This window comes from Bidens hawaiensis, unplaced genomic scaffold (genome assembly GCF_021521415.1).
Source record: "Bidens hawaiensis isolate Kalapana, Puna unplaced genomic scaffold, B.hawaiensis_p1.1 tig00019588_1, whole genome shotgun sequence".
NCBI classification, from domain to species: Eukaryota; Viridiplantae; Streptophyta; class Magnoliopsida; order Asterales; family Asteraceae; genus Bidens; species Bidens hawaiensis.
The window spans coordinates 388,950-415,539 of NW_027492976.1; the positions used below are offsets into that span (position 1 = coordinate 388,950).

Sequence of the window (26,590 nt, forward strand, 5' to 3'; positions counted from 1 at the left end):
TCTATATTTTAATTAAATATCATATTTCTTTAAATTTAATTTAATCTATCACATCACATTCTCAGTCTTTATTTTTGTATCATTTACAAATACTTATTTTATTATTTTTTTCTTTTTTATACACTCACAAATATTTATAAAAGTGATGTTTTATACATCTCTATAGTTAGAATATTACTAGGCTCTACCTTATATAGATAGAGACAAAGATATAGAAGCTGATAAAGATACAAAATGTAAAAAAAACTATATACTTTAGAGATAAACATATACACATGAAGCTAATGTGAATGCTCTTACCCTCAAACTCCATTCTCTAAAATAGAGATATGTTTGAGAGCATTCTCATCATATTCTTCAAAATTTTGTGAGGGAAGTTTACAAATTATAGGGTGTGGTTTTGAGTGGTTGTGAGTGTAAATTAAAAAGTGGAGAGAGAAAATGTAGTGATTTTTTTTGTAAATTTGGGAAAACAAAGTTTGCCCCTATTTATTTTTTAATATTTGTTTAATTGGTTGTAAGTAGAAGAGAGAGAAAACTATAATGATAAAAGTATAAAAAAATATTATTTAATTTAACAGAAAAAAGAAATATAGTATTTTTTAATGTAACTATAGAAATGTGGATAGAGGATAGGTTGAGAATCTTAGAGCATTCTATTGTCACTTGATTAGTCTCATTAGCAAACACAAAATCACAAATCAGTTAATTATAACCACACATAAGATATTCTATTATCCCCTAAAAGATAGGCTACATGGTCAGTCTCCCTATCAAAACACCTTAAGGTTATGGTATAAACACTTTAGATATCGGGGTAGTGATTAACTAGCGCTTAATAGCTTAGTTTACAAGACAAGCTAATCAACATGGAAATTCTATGCGGTCTCATAACAATTACTAGGCAAAACTAGGCAACAAGATAAATTGTCTCCTATTATCATGATCCGACTAGCAAGAGGTGAACTATTGAAAATAAAATAATTCAAATCCCATGTTGATGTCTACCACAATAAAGCTAGACACACAAAGTATCTGACTAACATGCAATCCTAATATAATAACACAAAAAATGAAATCAAGATCACACGGGATTCATGATAATCAAATCACGCCATATTCAATAGTAATTAGCCCATATATATAATAACACAAACCATGGAAATCCAATACAACTTGATAAAAGCCCGAAAACTACAATAATCATTATTTAACCCATCCTATGCAAATCAAATGAGTTTAGCCTCTCATTATAGTTTGAAATAAAAGGCAAACGTATAAGAATAAAACATGTTCATATAACACCCCAACCTATAGCGAAAATGCCGGGGCATACTATCATAAAATAAAATATGACAATATCTATTAAATTAATTATTTCAAATTAAAGTGCACAAATTATCCAAACATGACAAACAATCCAAAACAAGTATATAATCCCAAACAAATAAAAATATAAATAGCCTTCATTATGTTTCCTAAAGTCTTTCTATGCGTTCCTCACGTCAAACTTCAAGTCAACTAAAAACCTGCATATGCGTAAAAATATAATAGAATTTGTCAACACTAGGTTGAGGGAGACTATCACCAGTTTTTCATGATATAATAATATATAAATAAACAAGCAAAACGAAATAAATGCGGTGATAAACAATCAAACCGTGAGTAATTAATGTGTCAGTTGACCATTGCCTAGCAAATCGGGCGTTGGCTACCGTGACAGTCGTATGATCATACTATAAATGAGATTATGATGGGCCTCTCCAAATGTGATAAAGTAAACACATAAGCAAGTAACAAGTAACATTTGATCGAATACACACAAGTAAATGCGACGCAAAATCTAAGACCTCGGTCTTTTGCGATACGCGACGCAGGTTGTTGTATCAGGATTGCGAGCTGATCACACACTGATCTCATGCTAGCTCGATTTCTCGCCTCTTGACTCGTCTAAATTGTTATTCTATGTATCTAGACCCTTTTCCAACTTGCTAGCACCTTTCTTGATCACCAAATTGGTCAAACAATTATAAATTGCATGATTTGTGCCAAAGACTACCTTTTGATTAGCTTCGATAATTAACTCCTCCTTCCTTATTAATAACAAAATTGTGGCTATATAAACCACACTTTAACTCTGCTATTCCTTTATCGTACATCAATGTGCATCCAATTGCTTCCTTTCTATCATTTTGGTGCTCAAAGTTCAAGGCTTGACTTTTTAAAAGTCAAACTGATCTCAAATCTTCTTTCTTTAAATCACTTGGGTAATTATATTATTTTTTTTATCCATTATTTCATTTGATTATAACCATGTTGTCAAAACCAATTGACAAATGTGGTGGTAGCATTCAGTTCGTTAATTCGGGTTAGTTCAAGTTCTTGATCTTTTCACCAACATAATTCAAAATATGACTTTTCTTCTATTATAACATCTTTTAATATTTTAACATGTTGGAGACAAACCCGACTAAACAGTGGGTTTGTGTCAGACAAAACCAAACCACTCAGTTAAATTACGTTTTCTTTTCTTTTAAGAATCAGTTTATCTTTCTAAAATGAACCCAACACTTTAATTTTTCTAAAACCCGTTTTACACAAAATTTTGTTTAAAATACAGAACATAAAGATTTAGAAACAAAGCAACCAAAACCGACTAATTATAGTGTAATATATATGTTTTTTTAAAAACCTTAACTATAACATCAAAAATCTTATACCGAGAACCGAACTCGCGTGTTCTCTACTCGCTTATACATTTTACTCGAACCCCATATTGAACCTAGGTTATTTTATTTTTCTAGGATCACTCGCTAAACTAGACCTTACCAAGTTGCTCGTTCAAGTCACTTTCATCTCATCTTTAACATGCTACTTCCATGTGAATATTCGTACTTCTTTTTCCACTTTAAAATTTAGGTGTAGCATGCATTACCTACTATCAAACCACACATTTTATCTCAAGTATTGATTTCTAGTTACATATTACAATTCAACCTCATATTTGTGTGTATATTACATATTTTATGTTTATGCCACATTGTGTGCTTATTGTGTTGATTGGCTCATTTTATTTTTGTATTGGCTCAAGTATATCTCAAACTGAATTTGTATGACCATACGTTATTCATATACGTTTGGCTTTATGCTAACGACAATGAATACACATCGATTTTTATATGTCCATTCTCAATGAAGGGCATACATCTCATTTATTTATTTCAGATACTCATATATGTTTTTAATTGCGCTCAACATGTAAATTGTATTTTTTTTCTCATATTACGTGGTATAAAACTTATGTTTACTCACCAACTACTTGTAGTTGACAGATATTCTTATACATGTTACAGGTACATTTAGATGATTTGGTTCAAGCAAATGCCACATAGTTATACCGTTATGTTATTTCAAATAAAAAGACTTAGATGTTATCGTTGTGTATCTCTTTATTTATGACAAACTTGATGTACCTGTGACATGAAATGTACTTATATAAATAAATATTGTCGTTTTTAATAGTGTTATATGTGATGAACAATTGTGTTGCGCCCCGATGAATAATCTGCCTTAGCTCGGGGTCTTACATCTTGGATGGGCTATATCCATAAGAAGCAAAGCGGACAATATTAATGATACGATGGGCTAGATGCTACACCACCTCATGTAATTCACGAGTTTATGATATTGCATATGACTTTGAAATTTCATACCTTTGCTACATGGTCGGCAAGATAAATATAGCAAAAAAAAAAAGGAAAAAAAAAAAGTAAACGGTGATGATGATGCTTGCGTGTACAACAAATGTTAATTAACCTTTATCTCTTTATTTATGAGACAACTGTGATTTTTGTCTTTATTATTTGTTAAAATTTGTTATTTTAGTTCAAAAGTTTAAAATTTGTTATTTTCATTTATAAGTTTCATTTTAATTGCATATGTCGTCCATAGAGTTTAACTTTCACTGCAATTTTTATCCATGTGGTTTGCTAAAATATCTTATTTCGGTTCAAAATATATGAACGAGATGGATGAAAATTATAAAGAAAATGAAACTCTAGGGACTAAAATAGCAAATCATAAATTTTTGGAGTGAAACAACACATTTGAACAAATCACAAGGACAAAATCGTACTTCTCTCTTGCTTTATTTATGGCTTTTACTTCGTCACAATCGAGGTTAGTATCATCACTTTGCTATAAATTCGGCTATAGTTTCATATTACTGCATTCAAAATCAAACAATCCTTTCAACTTATTGTGATTTGTGAAAGTATCGATCACGTTTTTGAAATGGAGGGCGCAATCTTGGGCTTGTTCTTGTAATTTGGGTTTTTGTTTACGTTGTTGCTGTCGTCGAGCTTTGTACTTTGTATCGGCGAGTATTGTTTTAAGGTTCATCACAAGTTTACCGATGAGGATAAACTCTAAACTTTAGAAAAGTGAAACGTGACAACCGGAAACCATCATCCACACGACAGTATCAAATATAAATTCTACTTCTTTAAAATGTTTAATATCAGGAAAGCTATAAAATATTTAACTTCATAGTTAAAACTCTATACTTAGATAATCGGGGTAAAAAAACCCTTACTTCCCATGGCCCGCGTAACACTTGAATTTGTGATCAACTATGTGAGCCTCTACATTTGGTTGTGTAGCCATAACCAAGGTCAAATAGTCAACAGAGAGAAAAATAATAAATAAATGTATAACGCTAAAAAATATTTAAATTACCTTTTCCACCAACTGGCAATAAACCGATTTTAGAAAAATAAGCTAAAGTTGTACCGCTGTCAATTATGCCTCCTCTCTTTGCTGGGGTGTTGAGCATATACGTTGAAAGCCTTACAAAATCATAACCCACTTAGAATTGGTTTCTTCTCAACATTGAAATATGCCACGTAATGTAAGCTTAATATGCAATCGGGATTTCTACAACAAAATAAAGATAATAAAATGTATATTAAAAAATGGATTAAAACGTAATCAAGCTTTTTTATAACAAAATAAAGATGATAAGAGATAGATTAAAAACATTAATTATTGGGCAACATTGATGTTGAATTTACTTTTGGGTGCACGATTTCTCCAATGGCAAAGATCCCGCCTTTAAAATCCAACAAGCAATGACAAAACATTTTTTTTACCTTTTTAGATAAAGGAGTTGGGCAATCATGGACGAATTAGATTGCCCAAAACCTAATATATCATCAAGGGCTTGTTTTGTTTCACCTAAAGTCCCTGATTATCTCGCTTCACACCTATTTTGGATCACAAATTGTGATTTCAAACTTAGAATCGTAGAATAACAATTTTTACAAATAAAGATCGAAACCTACACACATGTTTAGAGATTATATCATTATAATGTTACTTTAAAAGAAGGTCAACATGGTTGAAGTAATCTTCAATGGCGGTCGCTCATCATTCTTGACTTGGTGACTTGTAAAACTATATGAATTAATTTGTTTTTTCAAAGTTATAAGGATATTATACAAAAAAAGAATTGATAATTTAAATATTTTTTATACCTTGAAAAGGAAAAAATATGTTTACTCGTAAAAAAAATAAAAATATGAATAAAGTTGGTTTATTTGTTATACATTTATCCCTAGATTACAGGACTCAATCTCTACCTAATAAGTGCAAAAATTATCTCATCCGAACAAAGTGCTTCCTTTCATATTCATGGTCCGAAGATCCCATAATATTATATTAAGTTGCACAATATCACCAACAAAATTATCGGTTGTTGAACTCGTCACTATATTTAACAACGTATGGACATCTTGTCCCGGGAAAACATTGGTTATTGGAGGGATCAAGTGTTGTGCAAAAATTCTCCTCACAAGCAACAGTTCGTGAACTTGACGACCTATTTTCAACGAGAAACTTATGATGCACCTGAAAGACAACATTTGCTTATTCAAAAGTACCAAGTTCAACAAAAGCAACGAAAACAAAAACCCAAATAGCAAGAATAAGCTCAAAATTGCACCCCTCCAGTTTGAAAACTGATACTTTCGCAAATCACAATAATTTTTATAGGAGTTATTTAGCATTGTATCATATGTTATTTGTTAATACTGGGCACGTTTTATTGGCATTCAATCATTTCAAGGATGCAAATATATATGGATGATATAATTTTTTTTGAATTGCGAATTTCTTATAATCTTTGTCTGATCTGGTATCTGCCTCACATGCGTTCTGTGCTATACCGGAAAAGAAGTGAGCCAACGAGAGCATGACTGTAAAATCTGTACTTGTGGAGGTATGCTCTTAATATCTACTAAAATTAATATTTATACTTGTATCATAAGTTTACTTAGCTTTTAATTCGTTTACTTGTTATGAAGATGGTTAGTACTGATAGCAGCATGTGTTGGCATGGTAATTAGAAATACAAGAACCGGCATGTAAAAAAAAATTATTACTAATTTATATAATTTTAGGGCCTTTTGTTTCTTATGTCCCAAGTCTTAAATATTTTTTTTTCCTCAGGGACGGCCCTGGTGTTGGCCAGTTGGATTCTCCAAGTGTTGTTGAAGCTGGTCTCTTCCAGATGATGTCATTAGTTTCACAACCTGATGTTGATAATATTATTTTGGATGTAATTTTATATATCCTTGTGACTTAAAATTTGTAGTATTTATCAGCTATCTCTATATTCAATTATAAATGATGCTTTATTTTAACTTGTAGCGCGTCACCCGGTGGTAAAACGACTTACATGGCAGTTTTTACGAAATACACCGGTAGTTTCTCTCTATACAACTTCATCAAATAAAACTCTAATGAAAATGTATTCGTGTTCGTTCGTTTGTTCAGTCAAAGTTAAACGAACAAACATGAACAGGCCTCGCTCAAGTACTTTAGTTCGTTTAAAGGCTTCCCTTTGGAAATTGTGTAATTTTTGTCACTAGTTTTTTTGTTTTGGTCGGTCTTTAAAAAAAAGACGGTTTTGGGTCAATAAATGAAATTAAACAAACCGTTCTTTATTTCATATTTATGTAAATTATGAATATTGGTGAGTTCATTGGTCTTTCTTGCATTTTGTAATTATGCTCCAATTTGAGTCAAATGGGTTAGAACTTACAAATGATGTTATGTGCATGCATCCAAAGAGATAAAACGAACAGATTGCTTTACATAAATAGTAAGTTAGTTTTTTTTAATGGAAAGCCATTTTATACGGTGGCAAACATGAATTGCTTTGTTTCGGTTATCTTTTTAAAACGAACCATAACTAAACATGCTTGTTATTGAAAAACCAAAGCTAATCGATTTGGGTTATTTCGTTTATTTTGATTATTGTTCACTTTTAACTAATATAACGTACACAGTATGTGGTCAGGATCAAGCATCCCAGCATTTGGTGGCGAAGGATCTACACGGGGCAAGATGGGAATTCAAACATGCTTATTGTGGTATGTTACTACTACTAGACCACTATTGTTCAAATGGTTAGAGTCGTTCACTCAACCTTTTCAAACAAAACAAAAAAATAGGCAAATCGCAACGCCATATTAATTTTGTTGTTTTTACTTAACATTATATATCAAAAGTTTATATAAGAAAATTAAAATCTATATAAACTAACGTCGTGTTATGCATATAGGAACACTACTTTCTTTTATTGAGGATAGAATTTGTAAGACTTCGTCTGCTTACTTTTCACAGTTACCATCCGCCATCTGAGTTATACCAAAGAATCAATCTAATTGAGTTTACAAAATGCAACAATTAATTACATAAAATAATTTCTAATAAAATGAAAATCCTAAATTCGAAAACCAAAGAACTTGTAATTTGGTGGATTAATGATGTGCAGTGATCTCAAGCTTCACCGTCGGGAAAAGTCTAGCTTTTTTGGCGGGATGTGGGCTTTCAACCTCTTGGTCAGAAACTCCGGCAAGACAGCTGGAAGATTCAGGTCAAACCCGCGTTGACATTTTCCTTCCGATGACGTCATGCCGCTGGTGGCACGGCCGCTGCCGATAACACCCTCATAGTGACGCCTCTTGTGACCACCCAACGCCTGTCCGGTTGGGAAACACCGGTGGCAGATAGAACACTCATGACTCCTCCCACTTGTGGTGGTTTCGGTTTCTATTCCGGGAGTGGTTTTCCGGTGGCTAGCTGTATGCCCACCGAGAGCTTGGTGGGACCCAAAAGTTTTGCCACAGAAGCTACACTTGTAAACCAACGTTTGAGGTTGTTGTGGTGGTAATGAGTTGGCATGGCGGCCTTGGGAGAGCAGGATAAGACAGAAAGCAAGATAATGATCATCCTCGGAGAGTGGTTGGTCGACACGTGGGCGTTTGGATCTTTTGCCTTTGGTCCATGACTGGTGTACATACTTGAAGTGGTTGCCGGAATCTTGTCTGAATAAACAACGGGTGGTTGCCGGAGTTGGTGAATTCAAAGCTTCAACTGCCATTAGAGTTTTAGAGAGAGAAAGGGGTGTGAATTGAGTGATGTGAGAGAGTGGAGGTGAGTGAAAGTATATAAGGGCGGTTGGTGGTGGGCCAGTGGCGGAGGGTATATGAGAGGAAGTTGCTACTTGCGTGGCAAGTTTGAGGAAAGAACATGTTGGTGGGGACACACACGTTGAGTCTGTGTTTTATACTTTTATGGATCAAGTGGCCACCATTATTTACATATTTGAGCTCGTTTCGTATTCAATAGTTCTAGTTCTAGATGAATCGTCAAAGTAAATCCAACGGGTCATCCCGTGATGCATAATTTTTGCAGATGATATTGTGTTAGTTGGGTTGAGAGTAAAAATGATCTGAATATGAGGCTAGAGGTAGGGATGAGATCGGTACCGGTACCAAAAATCGCAAATTCATGGTACGGGTACCGGTATTTAGGTAAAATTCGGGAAATACGGTTGCTGTACCAATACCGAAACTCAAAACTTTGATACAGGTTCGGTACCGACAGTACCAAATCGGTACTAATTTTCAGTACCGGTATCGAATTTGCTCATCCCTAGCTAGAGGAGTGGCGAGCAGCCTTAGAGATGAAAGATTTAAGGATTAGTCGCTCAAAAACTGAGTATCTTCACTGTCTCTTTAGCGAGGCAAACGATGACGAGAATGTCCAGATTACCATTGAAGGCCAAGTGGTTCCGCAGACAACGAAGTTCAAGTATTTGGGATAATTTGTACAAAGCGATAGTGACATGGCACGTCACGTTCAAGTTGGATGGTGCAAATGGAGAGCAGCTACAGGAGTTTTGTGTGATATGAGGTTTCCAACTAAATTAAAGGGGAAATTTTATAGGGTTGCCATTAGACCGACGATGTTGTATGGAACAGATTGTTGGGCCATCAAGAAGGCACACTCACATAAAATGGAGGTAGCAGAGATGAGAATGCTGAGGTGAATGTGTGGGAATGCACGGGCTGACCGAATAAGAAATGACGTTTTCCGAGAAAGATTAGGGGTAACTACAATAGCATATAAGTTAAGGGAAGGAAGATTAAGATGTTTGAACACATAAAGAGAAAATAAGCAACGTATCCTGTTAGATCAGTATAGAAAACAATGCTATAGAGGGGAGGAGGATTAGAGGTAGACCCAAATTGATTAGGATGAGATTATTAAACGTGATTTGGTAGACCTGCACATCTCCGATGATATGGTTGATGATAGGATTTCTTGAAGACGTAGCATTAAGGTTAAAGACTTTTAGGATATGATATAGTCTTTTTTGGTTAGAAATGTCTTAACTTTACGTTACTTAGTATTCTTTATTATTATTATTATTATTATTATTTATTTAGTTATGTACTATTTATTTATTTGCTTGTTTTTATTTTTATTGCTATCTATTTTTATTTATTTGTTTGTTTTTATGCTTATGTTAGTTATTTATTATTTTTGTTATTTTTTAGCAATATTACAAATTTTTAAATTTCTACTTTATAATATACTTATTTTACTGTTATGTTGTTTGCTTTGGAGTCGGGAGTTTCGTTGGAAGCGGCCTCCCTATCCTTAGGAGTAGAGGAAAAGTTTGTCTGTATCTCACTATCCACAGACCTACTGATAGTTTTGACTATTTGTAGAATTTACTAGGTATAATTGTTGTTTTTAATGGTCTAACACACCTATCTATCCCTATGTCTAGTCCTAAACTGCTCTAAGAAATAATATACTTCCATGTTAGGTTTTGAATTCCACGACTCACTTACAAAGACGATACCCTTTACCACACCAGTCAAAACTAAAATGGCCAAAGTTATATAACTTTATTAAATAAGAGTTAGCGTATAAACCGTAAAGTATTCATTAGTCATGCAATTATATAGCATTCACTAGTAATTGCTTTTTTAAGTATTTGCATTAAAATGTTATAGCATGGATAATATATTTGTTTAATTTAGGAGAACGGAATGGCGGAGAGGAGAAAGGGAGTATAAACATTTTTGTAGAAAAACACTTGAAAACGCGTTATGTTGATTGTTCAAGTCCTATTATAAATAAAATGTAAATTTTTTAAAAGATTTATTGCATTCTTAAGTATTTAAGGGTTTAGAAAAAAAAAGATAAAAAAATTTTTCTTTTTTCGTTTTTAAGTTTTTTTATTAAAAGAAAAGAAAGAGAATGATAAGAAAAGTTAATGTTTTTTTCCATCAAACTTTCTAGTCACATATGATCTGATTCGGAAGGAAAGTTTATAGTCATGTATAATATTACTAATTTACCTCATATTTTTCATCATATCTAACTCAATAATAAGGAAATGATTGTAAAGTTACAATTTTTTTCCTATCTTTTCCTTTCTATCTAACTCAAGAATGTAATTAACACTTTTTTTTCCTTTCTTTTATTTAACTCGAGAATGTCTTTTAAATATATAATTTTTTTTCCTTTCTCCCCCTATCTAATCTTATCATTTCTTTTCCGTGTATTTTAAACCCGAGAATGCAAAGGTGTAAGGCGTGTAAGAAAATAGAGATAATAAAGAGTTTTTTTACCAAAATAGGGAAGGGGAAAAAAATTTACCAAAATGGGTGATTTAAAAAGTATTTACCAAAATAAGTTTTTTTTTTCTTTTAACATACATTTTCTCACTCTAAGTCTTAACCTTAATGAACTAAATATTTCTATTAAAAATTTCTAAAGAAAACGATAGATAAAAGAGATGAATTAGAAATAATAATAAAAAAAATCTCGTTTTGATAAAAATTACTAAAAAACTTGTTTTTGGAAACTGTTTTTAATATCCATATTTTTATGTATTTACTTATTAAAACCAATTTAGAACAAAAAGCTTTTTTTTTTCTTTTTTATTGATTTTGTTTTTTATTTGCTTTATTATATGCTATTTTTATTGTTTTCTTTGAGTTGTTTTTTTTATACAGGAGTTTTTAAATATTGAATTTGACTTAATATCGATATCGATATCGATGTTGTTAATGAGTTCGAGTAATGCCGATATTGATACCGATGTTGTTCAGTCAAAATCAGTTCGGTTCATCATGCTATCAATTAAGTACCGGCATTCTTATATCTTATAGTAAAAAAAGTACTCTACTTTAAAAAAGATTTTGTATTCAACAAAATTTATAATTGAAATGCGAGAAAAAAATTAAGCATGGCGTGTATTTTATAATAAAAGTAAAAGATGAGTTTTATAATATAAAAAAATTATTTTCATACATCCGTTTTAATCATAAAACAACTCGAAGAAACTTTTTTTATAATACACTGTATCCAAAGAAAATGTTAGAAAAAAAAAAAGAAAAACACAAAAAAAAAGACAAAACAATAATTAAACATTGAAAAGAAAAAAAAAGAGAAACGAACACTATGACTTTTATTTTAAATTGTTTTTTTAATAAAAAAAATATAAATATAAAAAACAGCTTTCAAAAACTTTTTTGAATAATCTTAATTTAAACTAGAGGAAGAATAAAAAATAAAGTTTTATTATTATTAATTCATTTTTTAATCTATCTTTTTACTTATAAATGTTTTATAGATATTGTTTTATTATTAAGGGGCTGTTTAGGATTCCTTATTTTCAGCTCCTTATAACTTATAAGGAGAAGTCATAAGTTACAAAAGTGTAACTTATCAACATTTTCTCTCACATAATAAAGAAATCCAAACACTTTTTTTTAACTTATCATAAGTTATAAAGAGATAAAAATAAGAAATCCTAAACAGCCCCTAAGTTAGGAGTTGAATGATTGTTTCTTTAAGTGCCATGTGGAGGAATCAAGTGGAGTCGAGTCTGCTTAGAAAAAGAGTGGACTAGAATCAGAATTGAAGGTTCTTCGTGTTGTCCTCACCTTCTATAATTGTTAATAATCTTAAATATATATAAACGAAACATTTAAAAACTCTCTCATTGCTTTCTACATTCTCTCAAGCCATCAGATTGTTTTATTTGTAAATGGAGGCTTCTCATACATTTGACCCGAATTCACGGGTTTGGGTCTCCCCAAACCCAGATAACCCTTAAACGGGTTATAACATCTTATAATATTAAAAATTAATTTCACCAAATATTTGATATGAAAATCCTATAAAATATGGATAAACTAAAAATTAATATCCAATATTTAAAAAAAAAGATATTATTTATATTAATAAACAATTTTATAGTAAGAAAAATAAACGGGTCATGGGTTTCATCATCCAAATAGCCTTTAAATGAGTTATAACATTTCATTTATTTGTGAAAGCCTTTCATCATCAAACCCTAGGTATATAATTAACTTACTTGCAATAAATTTATAAATATTAGATACAAAAAATGAAAAATAAAACCCCGTAATACAATATAAAAAATTCTGCATCAATATTGATTTTGTTTGCTTATCTTTTTATTTTTCTGTTAATCAATTATATTTACATTATACAAATTAATGTGAACAAGTATTTCTATTCGATCAGTGTTGTTTTGATTCTTTATGGTAAAAATTATGTACGACTATTTCTTGTCTTGTAACTATAATACAAATTAGGGAGGTTGTCTAAATACACTTTGATGTCTCGATATGGCGTGTTTCTAGGAGAATAGCATAGGTGTAAATGAGTCAAACTCGAGCTCTCTTAAGTTAGACAAGTCGTGCCAAGTTCTTGGTATCCATAGTTAATGATTTTCACACTTTGTTAAACCCCCCAACCTGCTCTTTCTTCAATAGTGATCGTGTAATGATATACTAAATATGCAAACAAGTATATCTATTCGGTCCGTATCGGTTCGATTCTTTACAGTAAAAATTGTGTATGACAACTTCTTATCTCGCAACTATAATACAAACTAGGGAGGTTGTCCAGATACACTTTGATGCCTCGATATTGTGTGTTTTTAAGAGAATAGCATAGCTGTAAATGAGTCAAGCTCGAACTCTCTTAAGTTTGATAAGTCAAGCCCGAGCTGTCTCGTGTTCTCGATATCCGTATTTAATGATTTTCACGATATGTTAACCCCCCCAACCTGCTCTTTCTTCAAGACTTCAACAGTTAGCGTGTAATGACACTCTAAAAATATATAATAATAGAAATAGTTTAGTCTCAACCCATTTGCCTAACATGCCGGGGTTCAGTGTATAATTATAGTTATTATTACTATTTGCGTGTATCGTATTTATTTACCTGCGGCTTGAATAATATACGAAGTTTCCATGCTCTACTTTTTAGCATGTGATACAATTCTCAAGCTAGAGAAATGCAAAAGAACATATTTAAAGAAGATTCTAAAGGGGGTTGAGCCGTTGTCCGTTGAGGAAAGTGCTACAAAGAAACAAGTGGAGTTGGACCATAGAAAAGAAAGGGTAAATATGTTGAATTTTTGGCCCAATGGCACTTTGGACCGCTTCAATGTATCCTTATAAAAGTAAAAAGAGAGATAGTTTGACTTTTCTAAAGAAAATCACACTCCTTGTAGCTACTGTATAGATATACACTACACACATATTTTTATCAAATACTTCTAGTTGTTTAGTGTATATTATAATTATAATGTTTGTTTAAGTTAGCTTTTTGTTTACATTAAACTATTTAATTACTTGTTTCTTTATGTTAACTTGTTTGCTTACGTTAATTTTGTTTTTTGTTATTAAGGTTAACACCTAATTATTTAAAAATAGGGCAACTTTAAGTCCACATGTATTTATCTTATTTTGACCCTACCCAAAACTTGGCAGGACTTAAAATTCCTATATTCGTCACTTCCTCAAAGCCGGTTCTATTTAGATACCCGGAAATTATTGTCGTTGGCATGGTTGATGATCAATTGATAATGACATGATTATAAGAATTATAGTTTACCTCATTTCTTCCCTCTTTTTTTACAAAGGTTACCTCATGTCTTCTAGTTAATGATTTTTCACAATAAAACAATTTTAAATTTGTTACACAATAATACAAAATATTATTTTTAATAAAATTGTTATTCAAAGCATTTTCTAATCAAACTTTATACATATGTTAACAAAGACGCATTGCAAATGTTACAAAATATCATACGCATTTCGCAGAAGCCAGGTTTTTGTGGGGTGACTTTGACTTAGCCGGGTCGGAGTCAAACACATGAAACCGAGTAACCGACGCCAGGGTCCCCAGCCGGCACCAACTACTTTGTGGGGTTGTGATTACATGATATTATATATTTAGATCTCACCAATATGTAGCATGCAAGTGGGCTTAATGGCAATTAGCCTATCTTTATGTAATAATATTAATAACTAGTGGGATTTTCTCTGTGAAGTGGTATGAATTTAGTTAATATTGGTTTGGTTTGTTACGATAAATGTACTCGGTATATATGGCAGCTGAAAGAGATTACTCGAAAAAAATAAAGTTGTGATATGTCAACAAGATATCAACATGTGTTTTACATCCATCGAAACTATAAAAGCGAAATTCGGTAGCTATTCTGATAATGCCGATATTGTTTGGTAGATTTTGGTTCGATTCGTCATGGTTAAGGTACAGTAAATGCACTCTTGTATCTTAAGATACTAACAAAATACTCTATTTTATACACGTACAATTCCGTTTTTGACAAAATTTACGCCAGAATGTCTAGAAAAAAATATTAAAAAAAACTGCCAAAACCATAAAAATGATTACTTCTATTATATGAAAAACTAAATATGCAACCATGTTTGATTTTTCTCTCAAATTTCGGCATAATTTAGTAAAAACCTTTTTTTTTGTATCATAAGATATACGAGTTTCAATACCGGGCATCATATGAATATTCAGTATTATGGTAATCGCTAGACGCTAGTTGGGCGTTGGGTGGGGACAATGATTAATCGGGATTTTTTCGGGATTAATTAAATAGGCTTAATCAAAGATTAAGTGAGATTAATCAGCGATTATCAGAATTAATCAACGCCTAGCTTGGGATTTACAACCATGTCAATATTGTGACGAAGTGAACGGGTTTCGAACAAACATCACAATATTATTCAAACTTCTGCTCGTACAAAACGGAATTTATAGAAAAATGAATGATAAAATGTGTTAAAGATGTATATTATTTAGTATCATGAGTGAAATAAAACTTAAGGAAAAAAAAAAAAGACTACCACTATTCATGTCAACCTTTGGTTTTAATATTATATATGAATCATACACGTGCGGTCGAAAAGATCAACAAGAAATACCGGGCAATTATGTTTTGAGCCAACACCGAGATTGGCCCCCTCTTCCCGTCGGTACCACCTCTAGCCACGTTCATCCATCTCCCTTAAATGATAGAAAGATACGTGTATAATGAATGTGTGATACAACAAATGTAAATAAAGCGCGGATTCTAGCCCATCATGTGTTGAGCTGATTCAACTCCCACTTGATTCCTCCACATGGCACACACAACTACACAAGAAACAAACTCAACACCAACCGTAGCCTACTAGTCACATTATATGTTAAAACACATAGCGTGTTATACCCACCAATATGTTTACTTAATTTATTTCTACAAGAACTTTCTTTTCCATGATTAGGCCAACGTACTTTTCAATTTAAAAGTCACGTTATCTCACTCTGGTTAGACTATATTGTCTTAATCGGGCTCACGTTAGCTTTAGAGTTTGGCTTGAGCGCTCCCCCGAGAACCATACCGCTGATTGCTACTTGACAGTCGTGATGCCACTGGCGTAACACACGATGGGACAAAAACCCCGGGTGAACTCGGGATCTAAACTGACAACATCGCAATGTGTAGCTCAAATTCGTCACTGCCAATATCCACAAAAAATAACATAAATGAAGATCAAACTTGAGTTTCTACTAGAAAACGAAGTCTTCATCACCAATATCCACCCAATATGTTCACTTAATACTTCATTTTCCAAACAAACAAATAAATAACATGGGCCTTATTTCCTCAAACTTGCCACGCAAGTTACAACTTCGTTCCTTAAACCCTACACCACCAACCTCCCTTATATACTTTCACTCACCTCCACTGTCACTCAATTCACACCTCTTTCTTTAAAACCCTAAAAATCCTAATGGCACTTGAAACTTTGAATTCACCAACAACGGCAACCAGTTCCGGCAACCACTTCAAGTATCTAGATCAGCCATGGACCAAAGGCAAAAGATCTAAACGCCCACGTGTCGACCAGCCACTCTCCGAGGATGACGAGTACCTTGCTTTCTGTCTTGTCCTACTCTCCCAAGGCCGCCATGCCAACTCATCACCGCCGCCACAACAACAACATCCGCAAACGTTGGTTTACAAGTGTAGCTTCTGTGACAAAACTTTTGGGTCTTACCAAGCTCTCGGCGGCCATACAACCAGCCACCGGAAAAACAACCCTGCCGCCGGCGGAGCAGAAGTCGAACAACCCACCGCAACTCCCACAAGTGGGACCCACGGGGGAAAGAGTCATGAGTGTTTTGTTTGCCACCGGTGTTTTCCCACCGGACAGGCGTTGGGTGGTCACAAGAGGCGTCACTATGAAGGTGTTATCAGCCGCGGGATGACGTCATCGGGGTCTACCCACAGTCAACGCGGGTTTGACCTGAATCTTCCAGCTGTCTTGCCGAAGTTTCTTGCCGGATTTGCAGACCAAGAGGTTGAAAGCCCACATCCCGCCAAAAAATCTAGACTGTTTCCGGCACACCATTAATCTACTGATTAAAAGTTCTTGGGTTTTGATTTTAGGAAAATTATTATTAGAAATTCGGCTGACTGGTATTATATAATTTTGACTTTAGGAAAATTATTATTATTAAAAATTCGGCTGGTATTTTAGATGATTATGATATTGGAAAATTATTACTAGAAATCAGCTAGTATTAGAAAATTGTTGCATATGATGAATTAAAATTGACTGATTCGTTGTATAATTTTGATTTGATGATGGATAATGGTTGTTCTACGGTTTACTAGAATATCTTAATAATTTTAAGCAATTGCGTGGCGTACAAGAAATTGAGCATGTGTTCTGTAACATACACTGGGGCAAAAGCCAACAGAGGTTACAGACTACAGAGCATCTTGTGTTTTTGTCTTACCAAATTCTCCCCTCAACCAAATGTGGTTTTGCTCCTCTATTTATTTTCCAATTCAATTGAGTTAAAATTATCCTATAGAATATTTCTACAATAACCACGATGTGTTAAAAACACTTTTAAATCACCTGATTAAAAGTTGATGATAGGTCATTTAGTTGGCATGAACTTTGACATAGCCAGTTTTGTGTGATTCAGTATTATTGTTATACCTGTAAAACATACCGTCTACATGACATGATCACACCAACACTTAGTAGTCTGACTTACACCAGTCAATATGTGGAAGATTGGGTTTAAAATTGTACATGTAGGTGGCAAGATGAACATGCCAGTACGATTCAAAACAGTTTGGGTCAAGCTTGCCCGCACACCTTTTCTGCTTTAATGTGACAACTACGTCTAGAGGTGGACAACAAAACCGGTTCCTGGAACCGGTTCGGTGGAACCGAACCGGAACCGAACCGGTTCCTACCCGTTTTTCGTAGGAACCGGTTCGGTTCCGTTTCAACCCGACGATCCGGAACCGGTTTGACATGTTTGGAGGTGGACCGGGTAGGAACCGGAACCGAACCGGAACCGGTTCTGGAACCGGTTCGACCGGAACCGGTTCGGAACCGGTTATAGCCGTTGGAGTGGTTATAGCCGTTGGGAAACGGTTTTATGGCCGTTTTTTGACCGTTGGGGTCAAAAATGGCCGTTTTTTGGCTCCCCAAACACCCCACTACTAGTATAAATAGGTATTTGGTGTAATGGGTTCATCACAACACTCAAAACGCAAACCCGAACGCAAAAAAATACAAAAAAAACGCTATTACAACGTTCTGAGTTCTCTAATCTCTTGTTTTCTCTTCTTCTATATTCATATTTGTTGTTATGGCTGCCTCACAATCATCGGTTGGTCAAGGTTCCACCGCCGGACCAAGTTTCGTTCGTATTGTACCTCATAATCGTAATCAAGAGATTTGGTGCAATTGGGATTTGGTTGAATTGAGTGACCATTCATTGAAGGCTCGGTGCAAGTTTTGTGGGATTTATTTAAACCCACTTTCGAATTCAAATTTGAAGAAACACATCGAAAGACCGTATTGCAGGGCGTTGAAACAGAACGTCGAGTCGCAACAAACGCAAATGGATAGTGAAGGCGGAATATTTACATACCAAATTGATCGAGTTCAAGATCGTATGGCGAAGTTTGTGATTCAAGAAGCTTTGCCGTTTAGCCACTTCGACAACCCTCGCTTAACCGCCATGATTCGAGATACGCTTCAACCACAATACACTCACGTAAGTCGTCATACTCTTAAACGTTATTGTTTAAAATTGTGGAAGAAGGCCAAAGAGGTACTAATTGCATATTTTGAAAATATAAATACGGGAATAAACTTAACTACTGATGTTTGGTCGGCTCCACATGGTCTACCCGAATCTTATCTTTGTGTCACCGCTCATTGGGTAGACCCGTCATCGTGGGAAATGATGAAACGCACCATTGCTTTCGAACTCTTTGAGTATCCACATACGGGAGATAATTTGTTTGAAATTTTAGATTATGTTATAAAAACTTATAAACTAGAAAATAAAATATTTTCAATTGCATTTGATAACGCGTCGAATAATACATCGGCGGTTGATAAATTAAAATTAAAATATACGCCGATTTGCAATGGTGTATTTTTTCACTCAAGGTGTGTTGCACATATCATTAATTTAATCGTGCAAGACGGACTTGCTTCGGATGAGGTTACATCGGTTATAAACGATTTTAGAGTAATGCTACATGAAGTTTTTAAGAAAAGTAAAAAAAGACAAATGGATTATAGAAAATTTTGTAAAGATACGGGAAGAAAAGCTTTGGGAGCTAATTGGGATGTACCTCATCGATGGAATTCCACTTGCATAATGTTTCAAAGTGCTTTGAAACAAAGAGACACTTTACAAATGTTTCATTCTAGTCTTGCCGAGAATGATTTGGCAATCCCCTTTTCAAATGAGAAATGGGAAATTATCAATGACTTATCGACTTTTCTTGAAGTTTTTAAAACATCAACTACGAAACTATCGGGAACGTATTATCCGACAAGTCCCTTGGTTCTTTCGGAGTTATTTTTAATCGTTAACAATCTTAAAGAATTTGAAAATAAAAGTCCAATGTTTTCAAACATCATATTACCAATGAAGTTTAAATTAAAAAAATACTTTCTTGAATTGCCACCGATTTTTACTTGCGCCGCCGCTTTAAACCCAATGTTAAATGTTACGGGGGTTGAATGTGTGATAGACGAAATTTTTTCAGCCTTAGATATGCATGAAGTTGACCCAAACTTTTCAACAGAGGCACAAAATGATTTTAACTTGAATTTTAAATTTATGTATGACTCTTATATAAATAAATATGGGTCAAACATACACATGCCTACGCCGGGGGGGTCTTCATCAAGTTCAAGTGCTCCTAGAGTACGAGACCCCATGATTAGCCTTATGAACACCGTTCGCAACGTAACGGCTAAAAAACAAAGGGGTAACACCCCTTCAAGCGAACTAGGAAGGTATAGTGCATATGATTTCTCTACCGGTTTATCCGAAGAGGAATATGGCACTTTTGATGTTTTGGCTTGGTGGAAGGTAAAGGAAACCGAGTTTCCGATTCTTGCCACCATGGCCCGTGATTTACTAACCGCCCAAGCTTCTACGGTAGCTTCGGAATCTGCTTTTTCTCTTAGTGGCAGGGTAATATCGGTGAGAAGAACAAGACTGAATTCGGAGTCGGTGGAGATGTGCATTTGCTTGAAGGATCACTTGGACTCAATCGATCGGGTTCAACACGTAACCACTCTGGAAGACGAAACACCACTTGATGTTCGAGTGCACGACGAACAAGAAGGCGTTTCTACAAGTAATTCTGATGAATAAGTCGCCACTCAATAATTACGACGAACAAGAAGGCTTTTATAGAAATAATATGTCACAAAATATAAGTTTAATGTTTTGTTAGTTTGTTTTTGAATATTTTAAAACATGTAACCTTTTTTTTTGAACTTCTTAAAGTAAATAAAATGAATTTTATGTTAATTGTTTTTTTTATTTAACATGTTATACAAATACGAATCGTATAACACCGCTCTTGATTATAATTCAGCATTTGACTTGCGTAAGCCAAAAGACTATAATACATAGCAAACTCAACAAATGTAACACGATACAAAAGTAGCATGAGCCTCTTCAGAAATCAGAAGAACACAAATCATCACCTACACAAGCAGCGGAAACAAAAAACGAAAAAAAAAAAATATTTTACACTGTAACCGGTTGGAACCGGTTACAGTGTAAGAACCGGTTTAGGAACCGGTCAGAACCGGTTCCACCGGTTCCGGGTCCGAGGGTTGGGGAACCGGTTCGGTTCCCTAACCGGTTCGACCATGGAACCGGTTTAAACAGTGATGTTGACTAATGGAACCGGTTCTGAACCGGTCCCGGTTCCTTTGACCAACCCGATTTGATCACCTATAACTACGTCCACCAAACAATATTCGTAATAGTGATAAATTGGAAATAGACTTTGGGCGATCACCCTGAAAAGCAGCTCTAGAACTCTCGAAGACCGGTACTTGCTAGCAAAGCCCCATCCAAGGCCCAGCCCAACTCCATTGAAAACCCAATGACCCACTTAATGAAAAGTGTTGTTTTGTAATTACATGAATAATAAATACATGAATTGAGAACATGTTTTGTTCAAGTAAAAAAGTCTTAGATGACATACCTCCACCGAGGACTAGGAAATTCAAAGGCTTCTCTACATGGCATATAATGATATTAATTATCAGCAGGCCGATCGGTTTAATCAAATGAAAGAACATGACTTGTAATTACAAATGCCATGGAGGCTGACAAAGCAGGCCTTATCGTGTTAAACAGGTTACATGTGACACGCTTAACACATGTATCAAACATAAATACGACTCATTTAACTCCTTTATATCTCATGTCCGTAATACAATTTTAAGTTTCATGTACCAATAAGAAGAAATAACGGGTCTAGCTTACTAATTTGAATTATTTTTAAAAAATCACACATGATACCTTTTTGATTAACATGTATAAACGTGTCATAAGCATGTACCCAATTGTCAGCCCCTAAGATGGCAATACATCTGTGTACAAATTACAAACACCAATATGTGTAACTGCTAACCTATTAATAAGCTAGAATAAACTTTAGTAACCTTACTGGCATAATGTAATATCAAATAAAGTGCAGAAGCTAAAATAGGATATCAAATCAAACTTTCTAACTTCTGTCATGGTATAGAAGATCTTTGATTGACAATTTGATAAGATTCTAGTTCAATTAATTTTATCTTTGTAATGCACTCCACTGGTCCAGTAATTGTTGCTTTTAGGAAAGCCCCAAATACAAAACACCAACTTCCCAAAATGCAATCTGTGAACTAGGAACATGACATTTTTGTTTCTGTCACCAGTCACATTTCATTATGTTTGATCAATGGCATTTAGAGAACAAGGCTTCTTTAGGTGGATTGCAGATAAAAGTTCTTTTATGCATAAAACATATTGTTAAGTCTTCTGCCTTTACAGCGTGACAAATTTGGTGTCTTAAGGTTTTTTCATACTCAGCATGAAACACATTAACTTTGCTTCATACTTTCACTAAACCACTATCCATATATTCATCTATTATGTTTATAATGGCAAATGGTTTGACTTGTCAAAACAATTTTCAATGGCCAACAAAATGACTGAACTTCAATAGAACTATGTTCTGCATAAGTATTGTACATAGACCATATCAAATGTCGAATCACTAAAGCAAGATTTTACATGGGTTGGGTCAGGCCGGGCCTTTTTTACCCGCCCAACTTACACCACCAAGAGAAATAAACACCTTAGACTTGATGACAGACTTTTCTTGACTGAAATATTAACAGATTTAAGAAAACTTGCTCATAATCAGTCAAGTTTCTATCCAATCTAAAGTCAAACCTGTCCCCATCCGTAGTCAAACCCGAATCCCGCCCCACCGACATTCATTATTCTCAAATATCCCTCCTTAACCCGACATGATTATCATTGCCCGTCCCATCGCGTGATCTTTCTAATGCCACAACTTTAGCCCGATAAGCAGCTGCAGCCATGGCAGCGGTTTTGACCCGATCTTCTTGAAACTCGCACGCCTCGCTCACGTTCCCAAACCGTAATTCGGCGGGTGGAATAAAACAATCGATCGAAAGTCCCGGGACGTTAAACGCAACTTCTTCAATAGTCCATGCCTCTTCCATGCGGGTTTTTGTGTGGCTCATTGCAGTTTCACCGAACCTGAAAAGGGTTACAACGGACCGACCCGAATGAGCAATCATGATCCCTTCCACGGGCCGGTAATCGTCTAGAAACGAGTTGATTGTGGTCTCCCAGTAAACCGCATCTCCACCGTTGGTCTGGATGCGGGTTAGATGAGAGTCTTCTAGGTGAACTAAGAGGCCCGTTTTCTGGCTGAAGTAACCAAATAGAACGTGGCGAATGATCTCTGCGGGCCCCTCACTTCGGGCTTTTAAAGTGTGCGGGTCTGCACAGAGTTTGAGGATGAAACAATCCTCGTCGTTGATCTTTTTTTCTCCTGTGCATCGTGCGTTTGTGAACATGCTTGCGGTTGTTCGTGGGTCCAGTCCCTGATAAACGAGCCAATCATGTAATATTAAGTTAGTAGAACATAGATTCCCTGCTTTAAAGTCATCCGAAACTGACCCAACCCGTTTTGGTCCATTACCAAAAACAACCTTTTTCCCGGCCTGCTACTAAAAAGGAAAAACAAGCTTTTTATCCGACCCATTATTAGAAATTAGAAACAATCTTTTTTTCCCGGCTCGTTAATAAAAACAACCTTTTTTCCCAACCTGTTACCAAAAACCTTTTTTTACACGACCCTTGCAAAGAAAACCTTTTTTTGCCTGACTCGTTTTAAGCCATTACTAAAAACCACCTTTTTTCCCCAACCCATCTTGACCACTTACTAAAAATAATATTTGTTGCGTGACCCGTTTTGATCCAATACTAAAGACAACCATTTTTGCCCGACATGTTTTGACCCATTGCTAAAAACAACATTTTTAACCCACCTCAGTTTGATCGTTCCTAAAAACAACCTTTTCTTTGCCAGAACCATTTTTGACATGTTACTGGAAATAACCTCTTTTGCCCAGCCCGCTACTAAAAACAACCTTTTTACCCAGTTCATTTTGACCCGTTACTGAAACCTCTTTTCTCCCCGGCCTGTTTTAACCCGTTACTAAACACAACTTATCTTACTGGCCCGTTTTGACCTCTTACTAAGAAAACCTTTTTTACCCAACCCGTTTGACCCGTTACTAAAAACAAACTTTCTTGCCTGACTCCCTTTGACCCATTACAAGAACAACCTTTTTTGCTTGACCTGCTAATAAAACAACCTTTTTTGCCTAGCGTGTTTGACCCCTTACTAAAAACAACTTTTTTTGCCCAACCCGTTTTGACCCGTTCTAAAAACAGCCTTTTTTGCCATACCAGTTAATAAAACAACCTTTTTTGCTTGACCCATTTTGACCTGTTACTAAACCAACCTTTTTTTGCCCGAACCTTTACTAAAAACAACCTTTTTGCCTGACCCGTTACTAAAAACAACCATTTCACCCAAAAACTATTTTGGCCCGTGACTCAACCCGTCCCACCCATCCATTTATCACTTCGACAGCCCTAATGTCAACAGAGCAAAAACTCAAGCAAGAAACCAATAATAACCTGAAGAGCACGACGCAAGGGTCTAACGGGTCCTTTAGCCGCATGTGCACCAAGCCATGGTGTATGCCGCCACACAAGCCGCCCATTGCAACCAGCATGGACCTTGCTTGCACCAAGTGCCAGCTCAACATACCACATATCCGGGTTCATCTGCCACAACACAAAACCACCTGACTCTGCGGTTTTTGATGCGTTTCTATTCTTTATAACCTTCGTTGCGGTCTCGATATCAAACGCTAACATTTTAACTTTCCCCATTGCGTAAGCGTTGTGAATCGAATTCTGCAACTTCTGACCGCCAGATGCCGCCATGTATTGCTGCAGTATGTATTGTGCTGCTGAAGTTTCCTGCCACCACAACCACCAAACTATTATAACAACTTCCACCATAAAATATCAAACATTTCTTTGTATTTACTCAAAACCACCCAAAATGTGATCAAGAATCTTCCCTTTTTGTATTCTTATTTTAACCGTGAAATCTGGTACAAAAACTCGCAGGGCCCTTTCAATAGCCTGCTAACTTACTGTTTGGTTTTATGCTTTCTAAATCTGGTTTTTCGGTTCGCTTTCAGTTTTGCTATCAACCGAAAGTCAAAAAACCCAAGCCAAATTTAACTGAAAGAAACAATTTTATGTAATTTATAAGAAATATATAAATGGTGCAGCCCAAAACTGCTTAGGTCCACATGTGTAATAATCAATAATTATTAGTTGGCAAAACAAAATTAGGCCTAAGGTTTCAGGCCCACATTCATTATTTTGAGCTATTTTCTTTTATGACCAAAATTTTCAAGCCCAATTGGTAAAACCGAAACCAAACCCATTGAAAAAACCAGAACCTGACAGTTTTCAAAAACACAAAAACCAAATTCCCAGTTACTGGTTTGAGCCCAAAACCCACCCAAACCAATTCATGTGCACCGTTACTGCTAACCCCAACGGCCAACCCAATCAAGTAAATCACAGCTTAAGCTTGATAGGTGGCCTTCAAGAGGCTAAGAATTTTGATTCTTGATCACAATTTTTTTTCAATAACATTAAAAGAAACAAATTCACACTTCAAAAAATAAAAAAAGAAACATAAATTCATCTCCTTTTGCATTTTCCACAAACATGCATATCTCAAATTTGAATCTTTGTACCAAAAATATGCTTAACTCAAAAAAAGTAACAATAAAGAAAAAGCCCAAAAATAACCAAGCAGACATAAAAAAACCACCAAATAGTTCACACCATTTCCATATAACAAAATTTATAGGATAGATCATAGAACACTAAATTTCTTAATAGACCCTACATTATTAGTATATGCTACATATACACAAAACATCAATTTTTTTAATCATTTCCATGAAACAAAGATGATCAACCCAAAATACACAAATTTTAGATTCAAAAACTTTTTGACTATTTTAGTCAAATTATTTAGATTTTAACAATTTTTTATAATAAAATAATAATAATTAATGAGATGGGAACTAACAATGGGTGTATCTTTGATGCTGAGGTGAGGAAACGGTTCCAAGTTGCTAACGTGCACCGGTGCAAGCGGCGCACCCAAGACACCAAGCAACAATCTCAGATCCGAACGCTGGTACGACCCGGAACCCGACCCAACGGCCGGAGCACGGCACAGCTGACCCTTCATCCAGTGGCCCCACCTCTCCACTTTCGACGAATCTCCGGCGAACTCCGCCGCCGGGTCATTCGGATCCGGACCTTCCCGGAGCGGCGACAGGGCTTCCAACGGGCGCAAACTGCCGGATCTTGACATAACGGGTTCGGGTTGACCCGCATGGTGGTGGCCTTTCCTTCGCCGGAGCAGACCCGAATTGGGTGACCCGCTTCGACTCCGACCGGGTTTGGGAGCTCGGTTTCTTGACCGGCCCGGAGATAAACCTCGTACTACTTCGTCCTTCAATGTGGAGAAAAACCCTTGTTTTTTTTCCATGTTTAAGGTTAACCCAGATGGGATTTAAGGTGGAGATTAGTTTTAGTGTGTGAGGTGAGGTGAGGTGAGGTGAGATGAGAGAGAAAAAGAATAAGAGCATTCTCATACCACCCCCTATCTCCAAACCAAAAATTACACTAAAACTTACTTTATTTTCTCTCTCCATTTCAATTAAATAATACTTTTTATACCTTTTATCATTACCTTTTCTCTTTCCTTCACTCACAACCACTTTCAAAATATATTAAAAAATTATAGAGGATGAACAGTATCTTTTCAAATATACAGAAAAATCACTACTTTTTCTAAAATATAAAAACTCTTCACTCACAACACCTT

At 35.0% G+C, this 26,590-nt stretch overlaps 1 protein-coding gene and 2 pseudogenes across 1 annotated transcript; 1 reads left to right on the plus strand and 2 right to left on the minus strand.

Annotated features, from left to right (window-relative positions):
* Positions 1-7,702: 7,702 nt before the first annotated feature.
* Positions 7,703-8,451, minus strand: LOC143558693 (zinc finger protein ZAT10 pseudogene; annotated as a pseudogene).
* An 8,048-nt stretch (positions 8,452-16,499) lies between these two features.
* LOC143558702 (zinc finger protein ZAT6 pseudogene) lies at positions 16,500-17,123 on the plus strand (annotated as a pseudogene).
* Positions 17,124-22,490: 5,367 nt separating this feature from the next.
* Positions 22,491-26,300, minus strand: LOC143558694 (uncharacterized). Its single transcript, XM_077047477.1, has 3 exons — positions 25,784-26,300; positions 24,298-24,645; positions 22,491-23,192 (listed from the first exon to the last, which is right to left on the minus strand). Exons 1-3 carry the CDS (start codon positions 26,249-26,251, stop codon positions 22,563-22,565), a joined length of 1,446 nt encoding a protein of 481 aa, XP_076903592.1. The 5' UTR covers positions 26,252-26,300; the 3' UTR covers positions 22,491-22,562.
* Positions 26,301-26,590: the final 290 nt, after the last annotated feature.